This window comes from Fringilla coelebs (genome assembly GCF_963513975.1).
Source record: "Fringilla coelebs genome assembly, chromosome: 2".
Taxonomy (NCBI): Eukaryota; Metazoa; Chordata; class Aves; order Passeriformes; family Fringillidae; genus Fringilla; species Fringilla coelebs.
In genome coordinates, this window is record NC_140029.1 from 70,461,178 (window position 1) to 70,480,220 (window position 19,043).

General features: G+C 36.6%; 1 protein-coding gene across 4 annotated transcripts in view; it reads right to left on the reverse strand.

The window, feature by feature from the left end:
• The window catches only part of PAN3 (poly(A) specific ribonuclease subunit PAN3), a 79,119-nt gene that overhangs the window by 50,458 nt on the left and 9,618 nt on the right, over positions 1-19,043 (reverse strand). For all 4 annotated transcript variants that reach the window (XR_014615965.1, XM_084200907.1, XM_084200906.1 and 1 more), the window contains exons 2-5: positions 15,346-15,467; positions 6,365-6,431; positions 4,298-4,368; positions 2,196-2,258 (exon numbers count right to left, since the gene is read on the reverse strand). Coding sequence is in view for 3 of the 4 variants with exons in the window: in XM_084200907.1 (XP_084057033.1) it covers positions 2,196-2,258; positions 4,298-4,368; positions 6,365-6,431; positions 15,346-15,467 (323 nt within the window). In the remaining variant the exon portion in view is untranslated. The remainder of the gene's footprint in view (positions 1-2,195; positions 2,259-4,297; positions 4,369-6,364; positions 6,432-15,345; positions 15,468-19,043) is intronic.

Genomic DNA, 19,043 nt, shown 5'->3' on the forward strand with positions numbered 1-19,043 from the left:
GTTTTATTATTGCAGTATGGGTGCATAAATCCCAGAAGGAAAAATTTAGGTTTGAAATACAAATTTAGCCCAGGTACATTATAGAGTCTGTGCAGCCATAATTCTGTCTCAGAACACAGTAACATGATGCTTATCATTACCACTCAACTCATCAGAACATGATTCATGCTTCTGAGATCGTCTGCAGGAGGCTCTGAAAGGTGAAAACTGTCTCAACACATTTTCATTAAAAGTAAATTCAGCAAGACCAGACACATAGAGCTTTTCAATGAACACCACTGAACTAGATAATAATCAGGTATCAGAGGTGTCAAGATAAAGCTGGAAACAGGAAGCTGGAGAGAAATACAGCTTCCCAACAGGTAACAAAACTAGATGGGAGGCAGGACACTCAAAAATAAAATAGCAACCGTTTAAGTCTTCAGAATTTAATATCCACAGTTATCTGAAGTTATCTTTATTGTTTTCTTTTAACTTGAGATGTAAAACTCTTCTCATACTCATTAAAAAGCTTGTATTTATGCAGACTAGGCTTACAGGTAGTCTTTGCTTAAAATAATTTTCTATGCACATTTATTTCTGCTGATCAAAGAAAATTAATTAAGTCTGCTGTCCAGTGTCCCTTGCTGTAAATCTCCACAGATGGCACTCAACAGCAGCACCCTGTTTGGGGTCATCTTCAATTCACATAATCTCTCTTATACCTTTCTTTCTAATCTAGAGTTTTTGCCTTTACTCACCTTAAACCAATGGAAGGCATTCAAGAAAAAAATTCTTGCAAATGCATAAAAAGCAGCATTAAAATTAAATTAAAACATTTATAGAGTTGTTCAATACAGCAGTTAGTTCACCCCTTGCAGCCTGTGAACTGAAGTTATTCTCACCTTAATGGACCTCCTCTAGGTATGACTGAACAATTAAAAATATGAAATGGAAATAAGTCAGTGTTAGAAAGTTTTCTTAAGAGTTCAGTTTTCATGAGGATTGAAGGTATGAAAAAATAAATTAAAATGTCAAAGTAAATGCTTTTCACTATCCTTTAAGGCTGACCAGTGACAAGTACAGGAAACTTTTAGCCTGGATTAGTGGCAACAGTCTCAGAACAATTCCAAACAAAAGTTTCAAAATATATTTTCGCCTCAGTGCATTACCCTGTCATGTCCTTGACAGCAGATTCTGATCAGTTATGTCACACAAGTTTTTATGAACTGTTTACCAGAAGCACCAAAATGAAAGCAAGAACTTTTCCAAACTGATCATTTCAGGTTTAGAGAGGAGCACTTTTCTAGATAATGGCTAAAGTCAACTTAAGAAAAACATCCAGGAAGTTCAATTTCAGAATGCCACCCTCTTTTTAACAAGCATAACAAGTATTTGAAGAAAAAAATGAAATAAGCATGACATCATTATTCTTGGGAAAGGGTGTTAGTCTATTACTAACTCTAGCTTTTGTTCCATGCTTCACAAATCCTATTTGTGCATTGTAGATTAATACTTACCTAAAAATCTCTTATAGGAAATTCACTTTAGGGTTGCTTGTCTTACTGCATGTGGAGTTACAATAACCAGACAGTAAATCCAGAAGGTTTTACAGTTGACAGAACCTTCACCAAGGTTCCATCTACTGCAATAGTTAGTTCCTTTGATTTCATTTTAAGTACCCTATAAAAATGTCTTTAAACAGTAATCTTAGCTTTCCTGAAATCTAAAATTGAAATGCAGTTTAATAATTTCTAAACAGTGGTAATTATCTCTAGAATGTTCATAAAAATTCAAGGACTATGTTTACTTTTTGAACAAAAAGTAGAATGGCTCTAAACATCAAACAATCAAAAGCAAATTAAATAGCTCTGTCATACTAACTAGCTTCAAAAATACTGTCAAAATAAAAAGTAAGGCTATTCAGAATCACAATCATCAACTTATGTTTAGTATTTTATTGATCTCGAATATTTCTCCATATGGCTTGCCCATTATTAGAGGGCTGCCAGCATAACACGATCGGCAATATCCAGAGACAATCAATAAACTTGCTTAACAGAACTACATAGTATATGCTTATACAGAAATTATTCAGTTTTACACAACACAAACATGCAGTTTTTACATAGTTCCAAATAACTTAATACTTCAAAATATGACAAATTAGAATTGTGATATTTTTAAAGGAAAGCAATTGTTCTTTATTCACTTACCAAGACTGTATTATATCTGTCCTCCAAGTCAGTGATAAACGAAGGAAATGCTGGTTTTGCCAGCTAGTTCAGAACAAACAAAACCTTAGACTTGGGCTCTTAATAAGATAATGGAGACTTTTTCAAACAGTCACTGTTGTAAACACATACATTTGAACTAGTCACCAAGGCTCCCTTTATACAGCAGGCACCAAGCACCGGCCTAATAAACCCCATTGTTCAAGTTCTAAACAAACTCCAGTTAATGGGGTAGAGGGGAATCACACAAGGTTTTAAATACCTGGCTCTCAAGCATTCAGTGCTTTTAAGGAAATCACTTCAGACAATTTGGATATTGTAATAAAAATACTAAAAATATTTAAAAACTATATCATAACTACTTGCAATGTATTGACTGGCTGCAAAAGTCAGTCACAAAACTTTAGTCATCAATTTTTGTCCACTTAAAGCAATCATCAACATCTGGTCATTTCCAAAGTATTCTTCTCAGAGAAAGCTAAATGTTTCTTTAAACTACTCATCTCCCTGTGCTGACTATAGAGGGAGCCTGGATGCCTAGATTTACACAGCTCAAGTAGTATTTTATCAAAACTTCCCCATTACTAGTATTTAACAACCTTTAATACAAGCATATGTTACAAAATAGCAGTCATAACAAAAATAAATTATTATGCAAAGAAAAATACAACTCTCTTTAAATTAATGCTAGTTATAGCTGAAATGCTATCTAGAAAAAAAACTAAGTTAATCAATTTCCCAGCTAAAACTTACTCTTAATACTATTTTAGCAGCCAGTGCCTTAATTTGCTTCTTTTTCTTGAGGAAAGAATACATTAAATCAGAAAGGACTCTAAAATACTATTTGAGTTTTGAGGTATTTGTGCTTTACTAGCAAACATTAATTGGTTTGTACTGCTTAACTTTGAAGTATTTTTAGACAGCAGTCATTCTTGCAATACTTCTGTTTGACAGCTTATTTTCTTTGGTGCATGCGGTTCATACACAAGCACAAATTTACACCCAGGTATATACATACATATGTGTATATATTGGCTCTCGATGCCTGTGTTAAGGAGGAATGTACAATTATTTTTCATTTTTACCAGCCTTGGCAAGTGGAAAAGCAACACATTTATAGTTCTTAACATCCAACTTTCAGCACACTGTACTGGCATTAAGGAAAAGAGCATTGCAGATACTCCATGTAGTTTGGAGACATCATAATATTAGAAATTAATGCTCAGCAACACCACTTATATTTAAAAAACAGTGTGATGGACCAACTATAGCAATTATCTTTAAGCTCAATCTTCACCTGCAGGAATAATACAGAACATGTTGACATAGTTTGCTTTCATTATTTACTACATGAAAGCTCAGGATAATGTGGCTAATAAGTAGAGAACATGAAAGTCATCAGTGAAAATAAAACTTAATAATTGGTTGGGATAAGATAATGTCTGGTTTTGGTAAGTGACATTTCATGAAAATGAGACAAAACTCTCACATAATCAAATTCTTGTCTCTGATTTCAGCCACTGAGTGTATAATTGCAAAACACCACAACTTGCACAGCTGCAGGTCAAAGATGTTTGAAGATGCTAGCCCTCAGCAAAAAAAAAATTTCTCAATACAAATTAGAGGGATGGGAAAAAAACCCCAAACCCTCACTTCCCAATGATAACAGTATCTTTTCACCTAAATGCATTTCAAACTATTACTATCACGATGTACAAATAAATGTGAGAATTGATTCTTAACGTATTCTGAACTTGCTCCCATAAAGGCATGCAGACCACATGTCCCTTACTAGAATAAAAATAATTTGTTTTCAAATTCTATGGGCTACATACTGAGTTTCATATTCTATAAACTTCAGTTTACAAGTGCCTGGAGTATTTCTTATCAGCAGCAGCAGTCTGATCTGATGTAGCAAAAATGAAGTAGTAAGATCTTATTTATATCAGCAGCAACACATTAAAATAAATCTAGTAACATCAGAAGAATTACCCTTATTTCATGCAGCATTTCAAGTTATTCCAGATCTTCTTCCCTGTCAACTCATACATAAATATGCTACTTATGATTTAGCTGTTGCCTACCTTCCTCCTTTGAGATACGCTGAGGGCAGCAAAGTCATTAAACAAGGATGAATTTGGTGAAGTTAGTGGATCTATAAAACCAATGTAAAACCAAGGTGTTACATATATATACACACTACTAAAAGAAATTTTATATTTTTTAACTTATTTCTGTATGGAAAAATCCTTTTGACAAAGCTAAGTTTAGCAATCACACTGCTAAAACTCCCAGCATTTATTAGATTCTGTGCAACTGCTTAATTGAAATGGTGCTCATTAACAGAATTAAGTATGTTTAATTGCCATTGACACTATTTAAAGGCCACCTAACATTTCACAGCCTTCATCTGATCAGAAAACCTGCTCTAAGTGCTCCTTACATTTGCATGTCATTTTTAACCCTGTAGATGATACATTGCAATGTTTCCAATTCACCAGAATATCCTCTGAAAGGCCTGACAAGCATTGGAAGAGGCTGCCCAGGGCAAGTGCATGAGTCACCATCCCCAGGGGCGTTGTGTAAATGTAGTGCTGAGGGAAAGCTTTAGCAGCGCTGGGATAAAAGCTGGACTGAATCTTAAAAAGTCTTTTCCAGCATAAAAGATCCTCTGATTCTATGATCTCCAGTTACCTGAAATTAGCAGTCTTCTGTGTAACAGATTTTACAAATAATGATGTGAATTTTGCTTGTCCTGTCACTGTTCTACACATCAAATTTAAATCAGAGTCAAGGATAGCAGAAGTCCACATTCCATTAAGTTTTTATTGCTTTTTCTTTGTTCCTATTCATCTTTTCCAGAGTTGAAGTATCAAAAACAGTATAACATTCACAGATGCAACTTAAAACTCCAAACTACATGGTTAAAACTGTCAAATTAGCACATGACTGCCAGCTGTAAACATTGGTGTTTTGATGAAACACTTTCTTCAACAATAACGTCTTAACAGAGAATTTATCTTCCATTTGTTCAACAATAAATATTCCCTAAAAGGGTAGTTCTACAAATGAAGCACTGCTTGGCAGAGCCAGGGAGAGAGAGGGGGAAGGATCCGAGATATGGCAAAATTTAAAATGGTTTCTAAAAGTTGGTGTAGTTTCTCTCCTTGACATGCATCACCATTACTATTTGGCCTGTCACAGTCAAACTCTGACTGCATTTAGAACTGGAGACCTCCACTGCCTTGAATAGCTAATTGTTCAGTGGGACAAAAGAAGCAGAGTTAATCTCAAAGCCTACTGAAAATAAACTAGAAAGAAAAAACAAGAAAACACCCGCAAATTTTGTCTTTCAAGAAAGTTCATTTTATAATAATTACTACCATGCCTAAAAATTTATAATCCTAGTAAGTAGACTAGCTGCAAGCCAGACATGCAAATGGAGTTCTAGCATAATTTACACAGCAATTTTCAAAGCAGAAATTTATTTTAAATGTATGTCCTTGCCATAAGGGAGCAGTACCCTCTTCTTTAAAGAGCTTAATTTAACAGCTACAGCTGAAATAATCTGTAGTGGTTCTGAAGAGCACATAACAAAGCTCAATACAGCCTTCACAATAATTTAACGAGTACATAGGCCTCCACTATCAAGACATTTTCTTCAGCTGAAAATCACGTATAGAAAACATGTTCCTACAGCAAGGAAAAAATTATAAGAGGCAAAGTACTGCCTGCAAGACAAAACTGAGTAGCTATTAAAAATCAGCAGTTATGTGACATTTCATAAAATCCACACACCCTAAATTTAACAGAAAACACCTGTACACTAATCCCATACAATAACTTATCCAAGAAGCATCATAAAAAGGGATACTACAGTGAAGCAACATAAATGCTTAAGCTATCAGTGCTTTACAGTGGATATCTAAACTAACATTTCACTTGAAGTGACAAGACTGAAAATGACTAAGTTTTTCGCCCACAGCAAAGAGAAGGCGAAAAATTTATGAGTTCATTACACCATCTTTAAAAAATACAGTTTTGCTGTATCTCAAAATCCAAGAACAAGTAACACTCCCCTAAGCCTCAGTTTTGTGAGTCTCTCAAATTTTCCAATATACTTTTATATGTATTACTTTAAACATACTTACCATGGCCTGCATACTGCTTGGCACTGTCATTGAGAAGGCTAGGGGAGCTGCTGCTATTTGTCATCCTCTGTAAAAATAAAAGATGAAAGTGTACATGTAAAACAAAGCCTTAACAGATTAAGTGAGGGCATTGGGGATGACCTTTAGAAAGCTTTAAGGCCAGCCTATGAAACTTGTGCTCACTCCCCATTTAGTAAACACACTAAGCAAACAGACTTGTAATTGACAAAAATGTTTAGTAAAATAAAGGATTTTGCACAACAGAAATGCAAACCAAAAGTTACTGTACATTCAAATGAAACACTATCTTAATTTTTTCTAAATGAGGAGGGTCTACCAAGCCTATGGTTGTCTTCCTGCATGTTGTGAAAACACGAGATAAGACAATTACTTATCTCCTTTAAACAGTCTTTCACACTGCACTCCTGAAACAACTATTCCCTTTAATATACTATCACCACGACATGAAACTTCTCCAATAAAAAATACTTAAGTATTTGACAGACTCTTTCTTAAAGCAAAAGAACCTTTTGAAACCTTTCAGCAAAACATCCGATTCCTCCAAGTCAGCAGGACATCTGAAACCCTTTTAACACTCCTCCTAGGTTCCACTCGCTTCTCCTGCATTCCTTTAGAGATATCAGCTAGCAACAAACTGGACTAAAGTGAAACAGTGCTGCTCTAAGAGCTACTGCTTCTTTCATAGGGAAGTTTTAAAGTGTGTCTTCTTACTCCTGCTTTTTCTTTCACCAGCTTCCTAACAGGAAGAAAAAGTGTGAGAAGAAAAGGAAGGCAAGGTCAGGAAGTGCTCTTCATCACTGAGAGAGACAGCCACTAATTTGTTAAAATACTCCCTGGCATGCTTTTGGCCCACATCAATCCAGAGTCTCCCAACCTAATTTCCAGGCACTATTCAGCATTGAAAAGGTTTGAGAACCCTTCAAATTGATGGTTTGCATGCAGACTCTGCTTTAGTGGGTGAGCACACACCAGCACAAACAGCCCTTTAGTGCCAGCTGGCCCTAAGCATCAAGGAAAGTTTCCAGGCATGTTTCATTTAGTAGTCTAGACACAGACTGACTCAGAACTGGTCACTTGGAGTTGCTCTTTACAGTTATTTTTCTTCACAGCCAGTCTCAATCTTGGTGGCAAAGGGCAGGAAGCTTACTATGCTATACTTCACTGCCATTTCATCTAATTGCTGACCACAAAAATCAACATTCTGGAGTAACTTTGGTAAGAACAGAGGACAACCAATAGAAGTGGGAGTGCTATCCAACATGGTAGAACTGTAAAGTCAAGACTCCCATCACTTGCAGTTTTCAGAGCGCCACAAACATCACCAGGAGCTGCTGCTTTTAAAACCTGTATCTAAAAGAATAGATGGTGTAAAGTAGCTTTTATGTGGAATGCTTACAACATGTAAATAGCACATAAATCTGCAACTTTTTCAAGACTTCAAGCAAGCTGTTTGCTTGCTATGTGCTCTTCCTTATTTTGATGTCACCTGCCTCTTTTCTAAACATACTGACCTATAACAATATATATATTTAACTAACTGCTTAAGTGCTAAACAATTCCATACACAAAAGGCATGGGTCTAGTGAAACAAAGTCAACTTATTTTTACAAAACAAAGCACTGCTTTGAGAGGGGCACACTCAATTGACAAACTTTGTCCAAACTCAAGAACGCTCATCCAATTGGTCACAATCATCAAAATAAGAATAAACATACACCAAAATCATTTCTGGATTATAGAAGTTCAAGTAATCATATGTCATATCCCCTTCCTAAGCAATGGAAAGTTGAATAGTTTGTCATAAATATTTTAAAAGCACCCCTATTACGCTATTTTTTTTGGCTTTTGAGACATCCACACTGATCCTCATAAAACAAAGGGGTTTAAGAGAAATTTCCTAAAGGGAACCTTTCAGATTTGCACAAGATTTGTGCAGGTGAAGATAAAAATAGTATTAATGTCCACTTATAATACCAGATTTAATAATAATTTTAATGCAAACGGTCATGATTTCTTGAAAGAGGAATAAATATGATATTGAGAACTGTGGTGGTATCAAAGCTGGTTAAAAGCATAGGTTAAACATGGAACAAAGTACTTTTATTCCATCAATATTCACCATCTTCAGGTACAGGAGTTAAATATTCAACCAACAGACTTTCAATGGGAACAGGAGCCTGCGATGATGAAAACCAGTGCTGACACAATCACTGAGAACATACAGTGCATGCAAGGCAGACTGCAACAGAGCATATTGTTCTGGATTCTGAAAGCGCAGTGCAACCCAAATCCATGAATATCAGCTGTGCTTTTACAAAGTTAAGTTCCCAGTCAAGGTGCAAACATATCTTATACATACCAGGATTCCAAAAAACCAAAGCTTGGGCAGGCCTTGCCTTAACAACGGCTTGTAACCTGCACCTTGAATAGTTAGAAACCTCCACCACATTCATAAATTTTTCATTTTGCTCACTTTTACTACAAATGCACAAGCTTCTTACCTTAACATTATTCATACAAAACCTGCATGTAATCAGTAAAGGCTTTTAAAACTATTTTAATATTCAGATTTCTGCCACCACCCAAATGCATTTAGTCTTAAAGAAGGCTACTTCTGCAGGTGATTTTTACCAAAAAGGTCTTGAGAGAAAAAAAAAGAATTAGAAGAACACACAAGTGCTGTTTGTTGTGTTTTCCTGAAGGCAGCTTTGATTTTAAATAGCACTTATCAACATCTTCTAATGACATTGAACTATTTTTCATACAAACTCAATTTCAAGAAGATTTTAAGCACCTCAAGCCCAAGGGATGAATGCTCCAGAAAGGCAAAAGCAACCATTAACATGGAAGAAAATTAAATATTAAGCCTGACAGAGAATGTAAGCACACACATATGAGAACTTCAGACTGTTTTACTACATCAGGGCTTTTATCATATGGAAGCTAACATAGAAAGACAACTTTCTGATAACCAAGTAAAACACTCAGTTCCACAAAGTTCTTTTCTCTATCTGCCTATAGCTATGATTTGCTGAGGTCCCTTAAACAGCACTCAAAATTCAACTAGGATGGCTGGCATATGTCCTGCCCCTCTCCCTTTAAAGGAATTTAAGAGTTGTTTCTGTTTTAGCTTTTCCTCACAGGAGGGATGCTCCAGTACCCACATCCTCTTTGTGACCCTTCACTGGACTCTTTTCAGTATATCCCTGTCTCTAACATACTGAGAAGCCCAGCATTCCACGTGTGACTTCACTGCTGGACAGAAGGGAAGGGTCACCACCCTTGACCTTTTAACAATGCTCTACTTCAGGCAGTCCACTTCCTCTGTGCAGTATACTAAGAAAAGAAATGTTACAACAAACATTCCCACCTTCTAAAAGGAACACACCACCTTGCCTCCACCCTTCAATACTCAGTAACAAACCCCATGATTATAGCTGCACTTAAGGCAAGTTTGCTTTACTTTCATCTCCATCAAGTATATTACAAAGTTCTTATCAAGATAAAGCATGAATAAAACTTTGATGCAGACAATTAGATCTAGTTTTACATAGCTTATAAGACTTATCTTGAAGTGACTGGTTTTCCTTTTTTTTGTCTGCCATTTCTTTTCTCCAAAATATGTAAGAGATTATATTTATTCCTCTTTTTCTCTATATTCCATGCCCTAACCCTGAAAAAGTAAAGATTTTCCTAATAGTCATTCCACAGTGCTAAGCATACCATCTCAAAATATTTTGCAGTATGTCACAATCTAGTCTCTTCATCTTACTACTGTTTTACTGGAACTGTATTTCAGAATATTTCTTAATAATTTTCAGAATAATGTTGATTGGAGCACAAACAGTCATTCTGCAAAAGATTAAGACTGATTTGTTTGGCTATGACATTGTTTAGTTGTCAGCTTCTGTGACCTACAAAGGGTGATATCTTTTGCTTTTCTTTTTAAACAATCTAAAACCTGTCTTTGACAGTTAGCACATGTGACACTATCTACAAAATGACCCACTCAACTGTTGAAACTAAAGCAACTGGATTTCTTCAGAAAGCATTATGAAAATAACAGCATAATTTTATATTTAAAATAGCACATCTGTAGTTCCACTCAGTTCTGAACAGTTAAGAACTGTAGACATTTACAAGCTTCTGCACTATAAGGAGTTTTATTACTCGACTGTTGGCAGATGCAGCAATGGCAACAAAAGTCTTTGTGTTTATTCAGCTGCAAGGCTTTGAAGTAAGCATGGTTGCTACTTCTCAGGCTATTCAAGAATGCTTAGTACACCAACATTTGCATGGTGAAAGCAAGCAAAACCAATTCTTCTCCATTGCTTGGCCTTGCCAATTTTAATGCTGAAGACTGTTACTCCCTTCCTATTTCAATTAGGATGATTTACTGAGAACTTTAGATTCTTCCTTCCTACATAACCTGCAGTCCAATGGAATCCATGTAGTTATAAATCTCATCCCATCAAAATAAAGAAAACCAGACTCCTGTGAAGCCACATGGATGAAGGCACCTTCTACAGTTTTATGCTGTTACAACCAAGCTTCTCAGTTCCAATACAATGTTAAAAGTTTTAACATCAAGATACTTCTCTCTGCCTTATAATACCCCTCCTGCTATAATACCCTTTGAACAGCCCAACACGATATTATTAAAGCTTCTTTCCACACCACCTGCATCTTTGGTCGAGTTGTCAAAGGGCAGCACTAATGCCAGAGAACAGTAACACCAGCCAACCAAGTGGCATGCACTGAGCAAACAGCCAAGCATTGGAGGCATCTCAGCCAGCCAGCTCCTGCCTCTTCAGTGTTGGAAAAGCCAAAAGCAGTGAGCTGCTTTTTGAACCACACCTCTGACTGTCTCTTGGCAGCTGCTGCTATGGCAAAAAGAAAAAAAAAGCTCTGAGGACAGCATGCAGCTTTTGGACCACGTGTTGCACAGGCTTGTTCTGCAGTCAGTATTACTAAGAGAAGGGGAAAACAGGAAAAAAGTGCTTTGATCAGATGGAAAACAAAACTGTTATTATAGTATATGAAAGTATATGCAGATTCAAGGAAGAAGAGACATGTGAAACAAACAGTCATATGGAAAAACACCAACCAATGAGGACAGAAGACTATTAGTCAATAGGAAACTAAGTAACAACAAAAGATGATTGGAGGCAATGAAATGTTGACCAACAGCAAAGACCTTTGAAGTAAGAGGAGTGGAAGGATGAGGCAAAGAGGTATTTTTCAGAAAGGAAGAAAAAGGAAGAATTACAGCCACTTCAAAAATCCTGCCTCTTACGAGCTGTACCACATGCTTTTACTCTGTTTTCCCCACTGCAAATTGAGTATTGACATTAACTGCATCTTCATCACTAATGTAAGCCCAACAATATGTTCAAGATCTTGTAAAATATTCTTCCACAGATATAAATGAAATCTGAAGCCATTCTACAGAAATGTTGACAACTATTCATCTACATTATTTATGGTCAAAGCAGTACATCCACTCCCAATTCATCACGATATAATCCACTTTCCTCCCTTTTGCAGCTTACTTAACACTGAGTCTTAGAGCTCAGGCACTGCACACAAAAATGTGGTAACTGCAAACTTTGATACAGCTTTTTGCTTGATGCAGTCTGGTTCCATTATATATGCATTATGATAACCCAAACATATGCAACCACATACTCTTTTTAACTAACCTGTTTTATGCCCTGTACATGACAAACACATTCTGGAGATTAGACAGGAACAGTCAAGACAACTCATCAATTGAATACCTGATGATTATATTGAGAGGTATGTAGTGAATAAAACAAGGACAGCAGAGAGATGATATCATGGTAACAGAAGGAGCAACACCCTGAAGAGACTGACTTTACTATCTTTGCTAGAGTGAGATCAGTTAAGCAACTTGAACCAAGTATTTTACTGGTGGTCATTAGTTCCATTCTTGACCTTCCAACTGTAAAGATTAGTTCCAAAAGCTCAGGTCTCTTGTTTGCCAGCACTGCTATGGTATTGTCTGTTTAATTGACATCCTTTTCTATCCTATGCATCCATAAAATATAGACTACTTTTCTGTTTCATACAAAAAGCACTGCATGCATGAAGTTTGATGGAATAATTGTAACAGTACCCAAAGGTGCACCTCCAACTAAGAGTCATCATAAGGATGCAAACAGCATGCAGGAATAAAGCACAGAACCATATGATGAACCTTTAATCAAATACCAAACGGATGCTCAATACACATGAATGTGCCACACATCTTATGTTCTGAGCAAGTCCCACTAATGATTTTCTCACTGAAAAAAAATTACACAACATTATAAGAAATACAACTCTAAATATAACCTCAAGGTACTGGCAACCTAAACCTACAATTTCCTTACATCTTGCTGCATCTTACTACTGTTTTTCTCTTAGTGTGGTTTTTTGCATGTTTGTGCAATTTCCCAGCTTTAAAAAACAACAGAAGAGCTTGCTTCATTGCATCACTGATGCACCTATTTGTGAACTACACAGATTCACCAGAGATGACAAAGTAACTCAGATGGAACCGATGTTTCCATCTGCAAAAGCAAAACTGTGAGTTAAGAAACATTTTACAGAAGACATCTGATGTTTCATTGAAGGCAGAACACTAAAGTTTTAGCATCTTTAGTTTGATTCGAGAACCTGGAGAGAAATAGGAACATGGATTTGTTCTCTACACCCTACTTTATCCCACCTTTACATTACAAAAATTTGTTTTCAGTTTCTGTGTATTGTATTTGTACCATTCCAGTTCCCATTCTGTGAGTGTTCCACCAAGACCTCCTCTCTGCTTCAGTCCTTTTGCTCAATCTTTCCTGGTTTCTTCTTTACTTATCTTCAGCTCAGCTTTTCTAAGCCCACAGCATAAGTTTCTTTTCCTTTACCCACCCCTCTGCTCTAATTAACACAGACACAGCTCTTTCATTAAATATAGATCCACTTCCATGCTGCTTCAGTCTGCAGTAGAAGAAAAGGAAAGAGGGAACTGAAGCTGATAGCGTTCCTACTCTGAGTTCAGTCAAGGCCTAGATTATGCCAGAGCTGCAACTACAAAAACCTGCTCAAGCTACAACTTGCCAGTGCAGATTACATCTTTGGGAAATTATTTAACATCTAGGAAGTCTCCACTGGGTCCATATAAACCAGTTCTGCAAAGGTTTAATCAACTGACAAAATCTGTGCAAATTTTCAGAGAAAGCAAGCAAGAGGTATATCCTTGACACAATAACCAACCTACCAGATTCAAAGTCTCTATTCCAAATCATAAAGGACTAGTATTATTTAAAGTCAAACCCACTAAAATTCCTCCATTGCCTTGTTCTCCATAGGGCTGAATAACACAAAATCTCATTCCACGTGGCTAAACTTTATCAGTATGTACTTAACCTAGAAGCTGACACACAATCAAAACAGACAGCATTACCTATGCAAACAAGAACCTAAATTACAGGATTCAAAGGAAAAAAATCAATACAGGAATGCTTTTCAAACTGTAGTTTGATGCCTGTAAGCACATTCTCAACACTAATAAAATCCTACTTCCAAAGTAATTTTCCTTATCCTCCAATGGGCAAGAAGCACATTGATTTCTTCTCAAAGAGAAACAATAATGCCTTGACTGTAATCTCAGGCATTAGTAAAGTATTTAAAAATCCCATGAGCATTCATGTTAGATGCATGCCTTACTTTCATGTCTGTCTTTCTAGAAGACACAGCTATAACTAAAAACTAGTGTTTAGAAAGACACTAGTGTTTCTGTAGAATACAGTTTAAGGATACAAAACATAATGACTTTGTGTTAAAATTATAGGACCTCAGTTATACAAAAATTTGGAACTGCCAGCTTCAATAGTACACTTTGGAGTCAGAGGTTAAAATTGTTCTTTTTAAATCATGCATAACTGTCAAGAAAACATTTCTATACTTCTGCAATTCTGTCGAATAAGAAAATCCAGCCTCCTTGAAAACATGCAGTAAAAAAACCCAAACAAACAACCAAACAAAAGAAAAAAAAGGAACACACCTAATTAATTCCCACCTTTTGCTGAGTTATTTTTCAATCCATTATACAGCCACAATTGAGATCAAAGTAACCTCACAAGGAGAGTTTCCTCGATATAAAAGAAGAGAGTTGTTGTCAGGACTCAGTGTGAACTGTTTGACTCATACTCTCTCATTCATCAGAAGTTGCTTTGTTTACTACAGGACAGACCATCTTCTTTCAGGGACCGTACTTCTTTGAAAATGCATAACACTTTCAGGGAGTTATTGTAATATGTTGTGTGTTAATTCAGTAGATACTCATTTAGGTTTTAAATACGACAGACTTTTGTTGCAAATTTTCCATAATACTACCTACACAATAAATTCCACCTCATGGGAGTTCCAATGCCAACCTCTACAGAACACTATAAATACAAGGAAATATTTCAGAAGATTTAAATATGAATTCAACATACCACCACCAGAGTCTGAGTTGACAAATTCTGTAAGTTTTGCCTAGTAATTTCAGGTTTGAAAGTTCACATTTTCCTTTGGTGACTTTGGATCTTTGACAAGTTTCAAAACCTGAATTTTATATATTTAGCAAAAGGCTATCAAAATCTATGAGCCTAAAAGGAAATCTAGAAAGTCACATTCAGAAAAGAAACCTAACACAGAACTAATGTATGTAGCAAAGCTCAATACACCACCTCGATTAATTGAAAAAAAAAAACCAGTTTAATTTAAAATAATACTGGTAATTTAAAATAATACTGTTTCATTCCCATTTGCAAAATTAAAATGAGTATATACTCTGTATATAATACAAGATGATACATTCCAGAAGGCTCCATTTGTCCTGCCTCTTGAGCACTTTTCCCTTTTTGGTGTAACACCAGCCGGAATTAATGCAACATTATACAAATCACTGCTATTACCTGCATCATGGGATACTTTGTTTCAGCAGGACTTCCAAATCCATTAACGCCAATGAAGCTGGTACTAAAGTATGAATCCGTTAGATTAGCATCAGCTAACCCACCACCATCCATTCCAGGAACTAAAAAGAAAAGAGAAAAAAATAATGCTTCAGAAAACATTTCCTTAGCCATGGATTTATTCACTAGTATCTATTATATGTATAGATTTTTTTTTTTCCACAGAGGAATAGAATATAGTTCTACTGTCTTCTCAGCAAAACAACCAAAAACAAAATAAAGCATACCATGAAAAAGGAAGTTAATGAAAGAAGTTACTAAATGAGAGCATTCGTAGCATGAAGTTACAGCACAAATGCAGAAAAGCAATGAGGAGTGTGAACTTTAGAAACAAGAATAACAAGGGCAATAATAATATCAAAAAGAAAATAAATCATTTAAAAAACCTAGAAGACAAGTTTATTTTATGAAGACCCATATTCTTGCATGCCCTTCTTGGAAATATATGTGTTAAGTAGAGTTTTGAACTGGATGCACTGGTTCTTTAAAAAGGGTAATTTTACACTTTAATGCACACTTTAAAATATCTCAAACCCTTTTACAGAAAGCACAAACACTTTAAATGCTTCCTTAAGAGCTTAAGACAATTTTCATCATCCCATTCTTTGTAAAGTGGCAACAATTTCCTGAAATGTAGCCAAAAAAATGCTTTACATTGAAAGCAAGTATGAAGGATGCAAGAAGAAATTAATCCTGACTAGAAACAAGGGCCTGACATACAAGACTTTAACCACATATAAATTAATTCAATACTAAAAAAAAATCACAAAGAACAACAAGAAGCTGTCATAATTAATACACAACTCTCAAGCAGGTATTACTTTGACAGGGGAAAAAAAAAAAGGCATTTACAATGGTATGCAAGCTGCAGTTCCAATGAACCTTCTGTAAAAGCACCCACAGTAAATTATAAAGACACTCATCAGTATGGCCAGGCCACTGCAAGCCAACAGGCATGAGTAATGGGTAGCTTCAAGGTAGGAAGGCACACATCCAACTCAGAGGAACATCCTGTACCAAACTATCCAACTTGAACTTCTGGGATGACTCGCAGCCAGGTGGTGACACCCGGAAACGACTTCCTGATCCTAATCCTCAAAGGAAATAAAATGCAACTTAGTGGCACAGCTAAAGGAATGCATACTATAAACCCTCAATTTTTAACAGAACAGGAATTTTCCCTCCAAAACAGACTGCATAACCTGGTGACCATTTCCATGTGCTAGGCACAGGAAACAGCAAAAGAAGTACAGTCATACATAACCACAGGAAGGGCTGGAAGAGGATGATGAGCAGCACGCACACCACAGACAGAAGGAAACACTGTCCAGCTGCACTCCCCTGAGACTGGAGCTGCATGAATAAGCCCACTGGAGGTAACACCAACACCAGTTCAAATGGAGAAGTGTATGTGAGAGACCAAATAAATGGAATATCTCAGTGGCAATAAACACCAGTTTTGCAAGGGAAAAAGATTATCGAACTTTTGCTACCAAATCGAGAACATTATTTGTACATTCTGTAGGTTTGAAGGAAACACCTAAGAAACTTTTGAAGATACTAATTATTAATTAATTGCTACTTCTTTTTACAAAAATTTTTAACGTTATCTAAGAGAATAGGAAAATAAAACTCCCTCCACTAGCCATGCCCTAGCTCATCGTTCATAATTTTAAGCAGCCACATAGAAACTTTGGAAGTTCTCTTGCTAAAGCCCTAAAAAAGACAAAACTTTTTGGATTTGTCTTTTAAATGACTGTTCCTCTTTTGCCTTCATTTGGAAAAGTCACATTCAGAAGTCTAGGAAAAGCATTTTACAGTTCAACTACTGTACTATGGAAAATAGCGATGTCTGCAGTAATGCCAGTTACCGTCTCATCCTTCCTGCTACAGTCAGTCCCTAACTTACACCGTGAAGGTTAGCATCTTATACAGGGTTTTCTAGCATTACGACAAATACTAGGACCCATTCATACCAGAAAACAAAAAAGATAGCAAATACATGCCTGCAGTTTAGGCCCAGTTTCCCCATAAATTATCCAAGGTTTTAACTGTGGTTTTTATTTATTCTAAAAATACATTTCCAACATAGCTTTTTCTGCCTATACTTCAGCCGTTATCAAAACCTCCTGCAGTTTTTATGCTACACCTTGACTGACCAGTAAAAACTTTTATTTTCAGGAACAACTGTCATTTCAAGGTACACTATAAAATTTCAGCAGTATATCTGCTACTTCATCTTATGCTTTTGCCTAAAATTATAGATTCTATCCAATTTTTAACAAACTAGCAAGATACTCCCTCAGATGACACCATCAGCTTTCCAAATCCTTCAGGCTCTGTTAGAGAACAAAGAAAAAGACTATTATTCCTGCTTCTCACTATGCTAGAATCATCATGAGAATCCAGGTAACTCCATCTCTCCCTTGAACAAATACAGTTAAATGCACAAAATCCTTCAAACTGGGAAGAAGCAAATGAAAATTTGCAAGTTTTTGCACACTGAGAAACCCCAGAGCTGGCCTGCAGTAATTCCAGACAGGTGTTACAGCTCAGTCACCCAATATCCAAACAAAGCACTTGAATCTGTGACAGTAACCTTGCCAGGGCACAGCACCAGGTGCTCCGCTCTTGCTCTGGCTGAAACACCCTAAGTGCCAGGGAGGTCAAGCTGCAGGCAGGAGCAGGCTTTGGGCAGCAGCCCCAGAGCTGAGCAAGGCTGAGGCTGGGATCTTGGACACTGCAGCCTTTCTACTGCTGCTATTTGCTACGCAAGCCTATCCAAGGCACTTAAAGCTGCTCAAAGCTACAATTTAGGCTATTGGCACAATGATATCTAACTGGGCACTTCAAACAGCAGAAGCTACTTGAGAACATTTCCTTTTATCTAGCTGCAGAAAGATCATCTCTGTACTGAAGTGCTACGGTTTGGCCACACCAATCAGCCTCCTTGTGCCACTCCAACAAATTGCTGTACTCCACTGCTGACCCACCTTCGCAGCACTCAGTTCCACTGGTACCACAGCAACTTCAAAATGGCTTTCAACACCAAGGATTTTTACTGTCCTCTTCCAAACTGTCTAGAAACATACTGCTAGCTGAGGGACTCGGAGCAAAAGAAAGCATATTCCACAGGAACAATCAAAAGAAAACCAGCAAAAGTACACTCATTGGAGCAGAGGACAGTTTTCTTGGCAGTAGCTCAGGTTTAGAACAGAATGCTCTAGAAGTGGCAAGTATAACTATTGCCTTGAAAAGAAAATCCAACTAGCTTCCTTAAACTGACTTCCCTGTAGCAGTTGGCAAGAAAAAAAAGCCTAAAGAAAAGAAAATAAGTAATTCTTGCATTACTTATAGAGTGAAAAAAAAAGTGTTTAATACATACTCCATTTGTGTTTGAAGGGACATTCAGCTTTTACACTGCTGATAGCCCAGCAAATACCTTACCAGCCAAAGCATTTTTACTGTATTTGCCACCTGGCCTTCTCTATGAGAAGTAGACAACTTTCTCCTCCTTCTGCCAAACATTTAGCAAATCAGAAGTTCTCACTTGCTTCTTGAAGACCACAGTAGTTGAGAAAAATTATTTATCACAAGGAACCCATAAAAGGTCTGCAGAAATGGGCACACTTTACCAC